This window comes from Phoenix dactylifera, chromosome 7 (genome assembly GCF_009389715.1).
Source record: "Phoenix dactylifera cultivar Barhee BC4 chromosome 7, palm_55x_up_171113_PBpolish2nd_filt_p, whole genome shotgun sequence".
NCBI classification, from domain to species: Eukaryota; Viridiplantae; Streptophyta; class Magnoliopsida; order Arecales; family Arecaceae; genus Phoenix; species Phoenix dactylifera.
Genome location: NC_052398.1, coordinates 7,231,448 through 7,242,778, shown reverse-complemented (window position 1 = coordinate 7,242,778; position 11,331 = coordinate 7,231,448). Strand labels below are relative to the sequence as shown.

General features: G+C 37.7%; 1 protein-coding gene across 1 annotated transcript; it reads right to left on the bottom strand.

Moving 5' to 3' along the window:
* Window positions 1-9,532: 9,532 nt before the first annotated feature.
* LOC103713857 lies at window positions 9,533-11,271 on the bottom strand. The gene is made up of 3 exons (XM_008800901.4): window positions 11,044-11,271; window positions 10,874-10,940; window positions 9,533-10,721 (listed from the first exon to the last, which is right to left on the bottom strand). The coding sequence occupies exons 1-3, from the start codon at window positions 11,140-11,142 to the stop codon at window positions 9,871-9,873; spliced, it is 1,017 nt and encodes a 338-aa protein (XP_008799123.2). The 5' UTR covers window positions 11,143-11,271; the 3' UTR covers window positions 9,533-9,870.
* Between the last annotated feature and the right edge of the window lie 60 nt (window positions 11,272-11,331).

Sequence of the window (11,331 nt, the reverse complement as noted above, 5' to 3'; positions counted from 1 at the left end):
TTCATACCTATAAGATCTCCCAAGTCCCAACAAGATCTTTGATCTGAAAATAAGCAGGGTCAAGGAGATTGCTGCAGCCAGAAACACAACGAATCCTTACTATTAGGGTAACTAAATCCGTTTTCAAGGTAATTTATCTTACCTTATATCAAATAAAGATTAGCAATGTGTCCGGTTCTCTGGTAACAGCTCGAGCAGCCGGGAAACCATCTCAAAATCAGAAATGCCATTGACAAGATCTTATAAGATCTTCTAGCATCCAAAATGCCCTTCCGCAAAAACAATGAGATGAGACGCTCCAGCACAAAGAGTTAGCAGAATGCACTCACTCAGAAAGATACACAAGCCTTCTTGTTATATCCATTATGTAAATCAATTCATAATGAGAATTTATTTTAGGTAAGCCATGACAGAATTTGTTAACTCAAATTGAATGCAATAAAGCCAAGAAAAACTTACAGAAGTATCTTTAGATGCATCAGAATATTCACAATGACTCCACAAAGTACTGAAAATAGATTAGAAGTGAGAAAGGTATTCCATAAAACATATTCTTGTCGTAAAATGGCATATCCTTGATTTTCTCTATAAATATTTTACAACGATGAATGCATCTAGAAAACATGGAAGTGAATTTCACATGAACATAAAAGAGGCGATGGGAAAAGTCAGTGATATTGAAAAATTCCTCATTCGATTGGATCATAATGAACATCCAAACACAGCTTCTAATAAACCGCATAGCATGTGCCAGACAGTTCTCTAGCTTTGTTTTTGGTAAAAGGATGTCCATAGGCAATGGGCTGCATATAGGCTCATCGAGATAATGTGATACATGATGTTTCCAAAACAAGAGCTCAATAAAATTTAACACAAGCCAAGAATAGGTTTCTCATTTATAAGAACTTAGGAAGAGAAATCATTGTCTCCAGCAAGCAAAATGAAAATGATGCTGCAAAAACTACCAGTATAGCTAAACAGATATTTTACAAACTCCTAGTACAAAACAGATAAAATTCCATCATGAAACTATACTTTTGCAAGCTTCCATGATCATACCCATTAGACAGAGCACCTTTATCGTATTTGCATAATTTATACTTACAGAAACTTAAAAACATGAGCAAAAGTTTTGATATAAGATGAAATTTTATATGGTCCACAATAATGTGCACCTAAAGGAATAAAAACTAGTATGCTTTAGAAGCAGGTTCAAGAACACAAGTTAGCAAGCACACAAGTAAAGATAGTCTGCTAGGCTCCAACATCCTGTTTGACTCTGGATGGCTCCTACAGAAAGCATCATTAATTAAGCCCACCTCAGCAGGATTCTATTCCATAATTGTAACAATCAAGTACTTTACTCAGAAGGCAAGAGCCTGCTAGGCTTCAACATCCTGTTTGACTGTGGATGGTTCCTACAGAAGGCATCATTAATTAAGCCCACCTCAGCAGGATTTGATTCTATAGTTGCAACAATCAAGTACTTCACCCAAAAGGCTACCTAGAAGAAATTATTTGGTTTTTTTTGGCTTGTATAAGCTTCTAAGATCCATCCAGTGCACAACCAATGTGAGACAAAATATACACTTGCATGGGTCGTCACAACAATGATGCCATTCCTCACAAGTCACAATGTTAAAAAATCATAGTGAACATGCAAATTGCAAGTATTTTGATTAGTCCACAATTTATTCTTATTTAGTTGCTTATCAAATGAATGCATGATGCATAAGAACTATTGCAATGAATTAATATTTTCACAGGCAATGCAAACTAATAAACAAGATAAACAACACATGAACATAGTGGCTGCTAACTAGTGTAGTTGGTAAAGTCATTAGGCTGTGCTAACCAATGACTTGAGTTCTAATCCCATCCAAATGAAGGTGGCTGTGTGGGGGTTTAACCTCTACTCTTTAAAAAAGAAAACACTACCCATTACTCCATCCATTTTCCATTCTCTTTTTTTCCTCCTTTCTATGCCTTTGATATGATTCTTATCAATCTAGTAGTCAAGGACCTTCTGCTGGTAACCACTTACGAGTTCATTTCTAACACTACCTTTACAACATATATATGTTGACTACTTGCAAGTAGGCTCACCACAGCACTGATGTCATTTATCTCTAGATTCAGCATCGAAACTGATGTCATAATTGCTGTACAAAGTTTTCAGTAGGCTCATCACAACATTGATGTCATATCTCTAAATTCAGCAGCGAAACTGATATCATAATTGCTGTACAAAATTTTCAGTGTTGTCAACGGCATCTGATATAAGGATCACTGTGCCGGCAGTGAGGCCCGGACTAGTTGCCAATGGCACAGTTCGGTACACCCCCATGCCGGGCCCATGAGGTGGGGGGGGGGGGGGGGAGGGAGAGAGAAGGATAAGACCGGTAGCAGAGCGCATCCCGACACAGCAGAGAGGACGGGGGAGAGGGAGAATGGGAGAGAGGAAGAGAGAGAGAGGGGGGGAGAGAGAGGGAGAGCAGGGGAGGGAGAGAGGAGGAGGGTGGCGGACATCCGGTGGAGGGCTTATTTTGAAAAAATTAAGTTGGCAAGGGCTTTGCCGACTTCACTTAAATTCTTTGAAAATAAAGAGGGGCGCCCCTCCGGGACTAGAGGCGGAGCCCCTCCGCGCGCGGCTCCCCGGCTCTCCACTGATCGTCCTCCACCCTCCTCTCTTCCTTCCTCCCCCTCTCCCTCCCTTACCCCCCCCCCCCCTCTCTCTCTTATTCTCTTTCCTTCTCCCTCTCCCTCTCCATCGCCGGTTTTTTATTTTACTTGCCGGAACCACTCCAGTCCACTGCCGGTATGGCTCGGTACGCCCCGAGCCAAACGGTTTGGGACGGTTCCATTGTCCTTGCTAAATTCGACATGCATTTGCACCTAGTCATTCTACCACACCAATCTATTTTTTCATCCTTAAAATAACCAAACCATAACAACGATATAGCTTGACAAATGAATCGCATATTACTTTGATCTAAATATAGGTCAGTACACAATTCTTGCCTAACAAGACCTATACCCAGAAATCTGTGTCAAAATTACAATTATTTATGAGAATGAGCAATTGTTAAACTGTCAGAAACCACGAGACTTATTTTAACTTTGGGAAGCAACCAAGTTTAGTAGGGTAAGCTGACAGATATGGCCTATAATCAGTTTAAAAATTAGCAAAAATATCATATGAATGTGGGTTCAAATACATAGCAGCCTGAACATTTGATTTTATACATCCCTCAAGTCTGATGCAATATAGATGAAGTAACTATCTTAGCATAAAATATGAATCTGATAACAGGAACAATAACCATTCACATGTTCAAATTTATCGATCTAAAATAGAGCCCTTGTAAACCTTATAAATAAATCATTGAAACAATCTTTTGTAAAATTCTGGTGTAAAATAATTTATATTTGCAATCTAGTGACCTGATTTCGTTCAAGCAATACCAAAATCATTATCACGAAGGGCGATGCCAACTTAATGTATTTGGACCATAGCTTGAAGTTTATAGTTATCCAAAGGACAATCGTCCTTGAGTTCCAACTTAATCTACTCTGCAAAAGAGATACAATTATTCAACAGGTTTAGTTGATCATAGAAGGACCAGATGAAAGCAATGGAATGGGAAGAGGGAAATGTTGAGAACTAGATGAGGAATCCATTTAACATATCTTCCATTCAATATGAAACATGCATCTAGCAAATGTAAAATAATTGCAGATATGTACAGTAGTAAAAGGTCTTAAACAACTCCATCTTTGTCGAGCAAAGATTTAAGTTACCATCTCTACTATATCATACGAACAATAGATACCTTGCCAGCAGGTTGTCTGTATGGTACACAAAACATGGGCCTACATGCAACGGGTATCCAACTCCTGTATCAATGCATGTCGGCTCATAAAGATTTGATACAGATCAATACAAATGGATACATAATGGTGTGGGTGTGTAACCACTGTATTTGATCATCTTCAACAGACTATATTTCTACTCAAAGTGGTAGGAGCTCTTCCAGATTCTTCCCTTTTTCTCAGAGTTTTTGATCCACTGGAAATGATAATGGTCACAAGTCATCAAACCCCATCAAATCAAATGTTAGAAATTACGGTAACTTACAAAGCATATGCTCTTTAAAATATCATCAGCATATGAGTTTCCCATAAGTTTGGCAGTACGCATAACACATAAGATATGTTATTAATGTGTATGTACACTTTCCTACTCCCTTATGGTTTTTACCTTGAATTTTGTGCTTACTTGTGTTGCTGATGTATAAAATATGTCATTGTTAATCTGTAATGCAAGTTATCAGAAGCCAAATGATGCACATATTAAACTGCAGTCAACACAGATATCTATAATAATTTGATCAAATATTCTATAGATTGTTTTTAAAAAATAAATTAATAAAAGATGTTCCTATACACTACTAGAAAGTAACTAATACTGGTATATTACAAAATGAGTAATGCATTTTCGTGCACTAATTGCAAATCTTCTTAATAGAGACATATACCTTTTTGTGCCAGTGTGTTCCAAGTAGCAACATGATATGGCTTGATATTTATAACGTGCCAACCCCTAACCAGCACAGACACAGTGAACAATACGACAAATGGCTGTTACAGAAACAAAACTATGGGAACATAAATCATGCAATCCATTTTAGCAATTGTATCAGAAAATTTAGGTTTAATCTAAAAACCATCATATCTTATAAGCTTAAATAGAGAAAAGAATAGAAAGCTAAAAATATGGATCAGCAAGGTAGTGCCGCCAATCACAAAATCCTTCTCTATACCCCTCCAAACCAAGTCAACTGCCATTCAACATGCATCATAGAGAATATGCTAAAATACAATCTCAAATATCAAAATCTTAATTGACATACAAATCAACTTGCATGGGCAAATGACCAATGAAAAGATTAATAAAACAGAATAATGTTCTGTCTGTCTTCCTCTGCAACTATAAAGATTAAGTTATGTGTGACACCGGGCCAATGACCATAATACATTTCATATTTAGGGAGATAGTGGCTATCTGACAAGGATGCAAATTACAAAGATCATCCTGGTACTTCGATCAATGAGAAGACCAGCTGCCCTTAATACTTTAAACACCTAAGGACTAGCTCAAACTCTGCAGGATACCTCTTAACTAAAGGAATTCTCAGGGCATATCAGAATTGTAGAGAAATAAAAGAAGTCATTTCTGGACCTAAGGATGAAATCTTTTCTAAAAGGAGAGTTTGCTGTAGCATTGGATCAGAAATTTATCGGAACGAACAGCCGAATCTGCTGCAACTTGCAAGTATGCAGCAAGCTTCCAGAAAGCATAATGTTCACTTGATTATTGGAGTTCAGTAACCTTAAAACTCTTTGATAATTTTTTATTGAGATCATCAGCTGATATCACACGACCCTTAGTAATATTCTAATTTTTTGTGAAGCTCCTTTTAAGATCATCCAGAAAGCTTCTTACTTAGAGTGAAGCTGACTTGTTTGTCCGGCAATGCCAACTATTATCACTTTTCGGTTACCTCACACGAGCAATAGATGGAGTCCCATGCCCATCCAGCAGAACTCATATGGCAATATCTCCCTCGAAAGCACAACATCAAACACAGGCATCTTAGGGGCCGTGAGAATGGTAAAATTGCAGGATCTCTAAGCCAAATCAGAAGTAGAGATGAAAACACCAACTATATTGACAACCATCAACAACAAGTTTTAAATGGTGTCACATGTGGGATTGCTTCCATAGTTTAAAACTTTGTTCCTAGGAAAAGTATAATGCATGCAAAATAGCTCAAACTAGAAAACATGTTTTTACACAAAATCTAGATCCTGAGGATTTATTGATTAGTTGTGACAAAGAAAAGAAACTCCTAGTTGCAAGGAAAGATATAGAGATCAACTGCTAGTATGTACCGCACTGATTGAGAGGAGATATACCAAAGTCTCCATACAACCTAGCTTGGACCATCCAAATCATGCGGACTGGACAGACCAAGCCCAACCACTTGGTTTCAAACAAGACTCACTAAAAACCACTTGTTTCCGACCATTTCATGATACGAGAGAGGTAGAGAGGTAGTAGGAGGTTTCTTCAAGCTTCATTCCAGATTTGGAGTTTAAGGAGTTGAATAATCATATTTCGGGTGCTAGAGACATGTTTCTAGCTAGGTGGTCCCCTCTCCATATTAAATTTATTTTTTGTGAAATTATAAATCTAAATTAACAAGAAATTGAAGAAATTGAGGAGGCATAATGTCATGCCTGAGATCCCAACCTATTAGAACCCCGAGGTGGAACCGCCAAAATCAAATAAAACTAAAAATTTAAATTTAATCACCTCAATAAAAAAGTTGATCAAAAAGTCATAAATATTTAACATCCTCCAAAGAAACCATAAGATCAAACATTACAATAACTAAAAATATATTATTGTCCAAATTTTCTTAAATAAAAATTCACTTACAAACTTAACATAGCTTATCACACACAATGCCGCACCTTTAAAGATACAAATAACTAAAGATAAACTGAGCTATGACCTGCACCATTCCAATGACAAATGTCAACTTAAAATATCAAGTCCACCTCTTCAAATAAGTGCACTAGAGCTCCCACTAATTGCTCTAAAAATTATGGAATAATCTACAAAGCTTAGTAAGTAAACTCCTGCCATGATAAAAGAACTTAAAGGTCCATAAAAAAACGGTGACTTTAAAATGAAACACATGATCAAACTATCACTATCAATGAAAGGCTCAAGTGGAAATTCGTTGAAATCATTTTGTTATAAAATTCTAAAAGCCAAGTTTTCATTAAGAAATAAGACGTCGCAGAAAGGGTCAAATGCAAATTTAAAAAGAAGTCCAAATATTTTACACAAAACCACAAGTCAAATATTTGTTCAACATCAAATGGCGAAAACAAAATTATATTTCAAAATCATATGTAGGTAGCCAAATATGTCTCATATTTTCCATACAGCTTTGGATGTATTATTTGACAAGGTTATCAGCTCAACTCAACTCAATCAACTGTACCTTAATCCCAAAACTAGTTGACGTCGGTTATATCAATCCTTTTTCCTCCATTCCTTCTATTTAGGGGCACACTTTCTAAAAGATGTAGCGATATCAAATCTTTGCTTACTATTTCATCCCATGTGATTTTCTATTTATATCTATCCCTCTTTTCTTCTACATGTATCGAATCACTTCTTTATAGTGGTGCATCTCTTGACCTATGTTGTACATATCCAAATCGCCTAAATCGTCTCTCTTAATTTGTCCTCAATTGGTACTATCTCCATCTTTTAATAAATGACTTTATTTCTTATTTTATCTTTTCTTGTATTACCATACATGTATCTCAATATTCTCATTTCGGCCACAATCATCTTGTACATATGTTGTTTTCTAACAGTCCAACATTCAGTACCACAAAACAAGTTGCTTGTATCGTTGTCCTATTAAATTTCCTTTCAACTTGACAGATATACTAGATCGTATAATACCTTGGCTGCACTTCTCCATTTTATCCATCCTGCTTTAATTCTATGGATGATATCTTCCTAATCCTATGCTATGACTCCATCAACATCCTAATACTAGTACTATGCATCCCCTAGACAGAAAATTAGATTAGGTCCACCACTATAGTTGCAAAAAGTCGACTCTCTTTATTGAAGTTGGAAGCAACCAGGAAATCATGTCCTTCTCCTTTCAAGAAAGGGATGTTGAAAGAAGTTTTGTATGGCTGAAAGTGCAGTGGGCTTTGAGAAGTGAAATTTGGATTAGATGAATTTGGTTATTCAAGAGACTTTTTTTTTATTATGCTTAAAGAGGCAATTTGATGGTCATGATTAGGAAAATAGTAATGTTACAACTTTGAGAAACATGATTGTTCTGGAATCTGTACAGACAAAGGGACATGACAAGGGGAAGTTAATATCATGGACAAAGGGGTTTTAATAATCAATCAGATTAGGATACACATATGTGATAAAATGTAGAGATAGAGTCGTTAGTTGGTTAGGAATTTTTGTTAAAATTTAAAGGCTGTGATTTCTAATGGACAGAAATGTTATTCATACTTCCAAATAGTATAGATTATCACTCCTTATAATCATATGGGCTTATAACAAGTACATGTAATTCAATACACCGCCGCACACACACACACATATCTATACATAATAGTGTGACAACTTGGCCATTAAAATAATTGTGAATAACTACAAGGTATTCTTAAAACAGTTCTAGACTTGTAAGTCTCTAATCCTAATTCCAGTTGTTAGACGAAAACGAACATATGCTTCAAAAATCTATACAGTTTGCTTGTTTGTGGCTAATTGCTTGTTTGATTTTAAATAGATTGTTGCTTCATTTTAAATTTATCTGCTTTTTCCCCTCTATATAGGCGTCTACTGCACAAAACAGATTATGGAACTTTTTACAATTAGATTTAGTGATGTGATTTTTAATTATGGTGGGTTCTTAAGATAATAAAGAATCCTATCTTACTCATTTTCAAGATAGAAACTGCAGTAAGGTATTTCTAAAACAATAAAGTTCTAAAAATTTGGCCCCCTAATAATCAGAACTTGCACGATTCATAAACATAGATTTCGTGGTTGCTCATTTTCTTCCACATTTTCTTATTCTTTTCTCTATTTGGGGTACCTATCATGTGCACTGCTTGAAATCCTTTTACTGCAACCAGTCATCAATCGAATTTATCAATTTTTTATTGTATACATGCATAAATGAACATGGACAATTTATACAAAGAAAGGTGTGCAATATAATTGTTATACTAAAAAATGAGCAGCCATGTGGATTATGGAGTACTGAAATCTTGCACTAATTATTAGGTCAGGAAATTCAGAAAGTTTATGTGTGTATAGCAATCGTACTTATCCCAAATGCATGATCAGGAATTGTCTAATTGGCATCATGAGGACAAACAAAAAGCAATCTAATATAATGCAACTACTTCTCAGAAAGATAATTACATAAACAGTAAAAGTGATTTGCGTTAAGGAGCAACATGTACCTTTTTATCCACCAAGCAAAGAAAATCACAGGTAATGCAAGCATAACATTCAAGTCCTTTAGGCATCAGAAGAAAGGAAAGCCCCCTGCAGACTGGATTTGATGGGGTCAGTTGGATATAATATTTGAAAAGAACATCAAGCATTAAAAACAAAACAAAATAAACAAAGGTTTATTCCTTAACAGGAACAGAAATTTGTTTGAAAAAAAATCCAAGACAGCACCACCTTAAGAAGTGAGTCAAATACATGTAGTGTCAATAAATAAAGAAATTAAGACATATTCATATAAAGTGAGGGAAATAGATAAGAACATGAAGACTCAACACCAACAGGCTCTGCTACCAGGAAGCACAGTGGGAAGATCATCATGCATCATATAATGGTTGCATAATCTATGACAACAATATGAGAGTAACAATTTATCCACTGTAGTTGAAATAGGAGTCAAACAAACACCTTAATGAGAAAATGCATAAATGCAAAGCAATGGACTTACATATAGCGCTCTAGAATTCACTGTAACTAGTATTTATAACCTCCAAATTATTAACAACCAATAGTCCTCTACAACAACACAAACACCACATGTCTTGTAAGAATTGAACTCAAAGACAGACCCAATATCCTGGAAACTGTTCTATAGAGCCCCTAATTATTCACAGTATTTTCTTCTAGGATATCAAAATTTCTGCGGTAACTGGACATCTTATAACATTTCCCACACGAACATTATAAGAGCAAGAGTAATTAAAACTAGACAACAACTCTTCCCTGCTCTAAAATCTCGAACTCATGCTACAAGAACGGGATAACCGGATGGATGACTTTGGCACTCCTCCACCGTCCACATCCATCACCACACCCATTGCATCATACTTCTTCCTGCACGCTGGACAACGCGCATCTGCCTCTAGAATCTTCTTGTGGCAGAAAAGGCAGAGGCGGAAGCCACATGAACAGGGGAGGAAGCTCGAGTCCGTAGGGTCCAGATCCTCACAGCAGATGGGACACGGAGATGGCAGGGCAAGGATGCCTTGTTGAATGGCACTGTAGTGCCGCTCCATGCTCCCCGGGAAGCTACTCTGCTTTGAGATACCGGGCAGGCTCCGCGGCCGGAAAACATCATCAGGCCTCCAAGCTCTGGGAGTTGGCTGAATGGACTGCGGCTTTGTAGTGGCCCCCCGAAGTGCCTCATTTTGGGTGCCAGGGGAAGCAGCGGGCTCGGCGATGGAGACTACAGGGTCGGAATTTGGTCGGTTATTATCATTGTCAGTGGACAGGGCATCAGCCACCGCTTCCCAATCATCCAAGACCCCATTTTCTTCTCCACGTCCATCTGGCTCCTCCTCCTCGTTATCGCTGACGTTTCTCGAGGTGGACTCGGTGCTGCTTCCACTGCTGATGCTGTTGGAGGGGCAGCCCTTTCTCGATGAGTTTCCATATATGCTCGAGGTGGGGCTTTGGGTCGGGGAGTCCGAATCGCTGATGTTGTGCTCTTCCCGCTCCTCCTCCTCCCTCGGCCTCGTCTCCGAATTACTCTTGGCCGACCGAGGGAGCGGTGGATGCGGAAGAGAGGAGGTATTAGGGCTAGTGCCCATGCTTGGATTCTTGCCATCCTTGTTCTTGACTACAACAAAAAAACAGGTAAAAAGATCCAAATTTAACAAAAATACAATTCAAATAGGAACGATCAAATCAACAAACACCCCATACGACTATAAAATTCAGAGATTAAATCAAGAAAACACAAGAATCGTCAAAATTAGAAGGCTCGCAAACCTTGATTGAGCCATTGCTCGCGCCTCGCGTCAAGCTTGCATTGCTTCAATTTCGCCGACCTGTTGGTCTGCAGAACAAATCAAAGCATCAATTTATCTTTTCTCAATCAATCTCCCAAACATATTCCAATCGATTCCGTTCAATTCTTTCTGGTTGGAATCTAATCTTACCCTCTTCTTCTTGCCGGCGTCCCTCGAGGCGATGGTAGGAACCGAAGCGTCTTTGGCCATGGAGTCGAAACCCATCGCTTCTCCCTCAGTCATATTCATCTCCTCTTTCACCAAAAACCCTAGAGAAAGAATAGATATAAAGAAAACAGCAGCGAACCAATACGGATAACAAGAAAGATTTGCCCTCTCTCAGTTTCACCCTCCCTTGAAATTTCCAGCGAACGGATGGGAACGCCCGAACCGCTATATATACACACAAGTTGACATAAATACCCTTACGTCTACCAT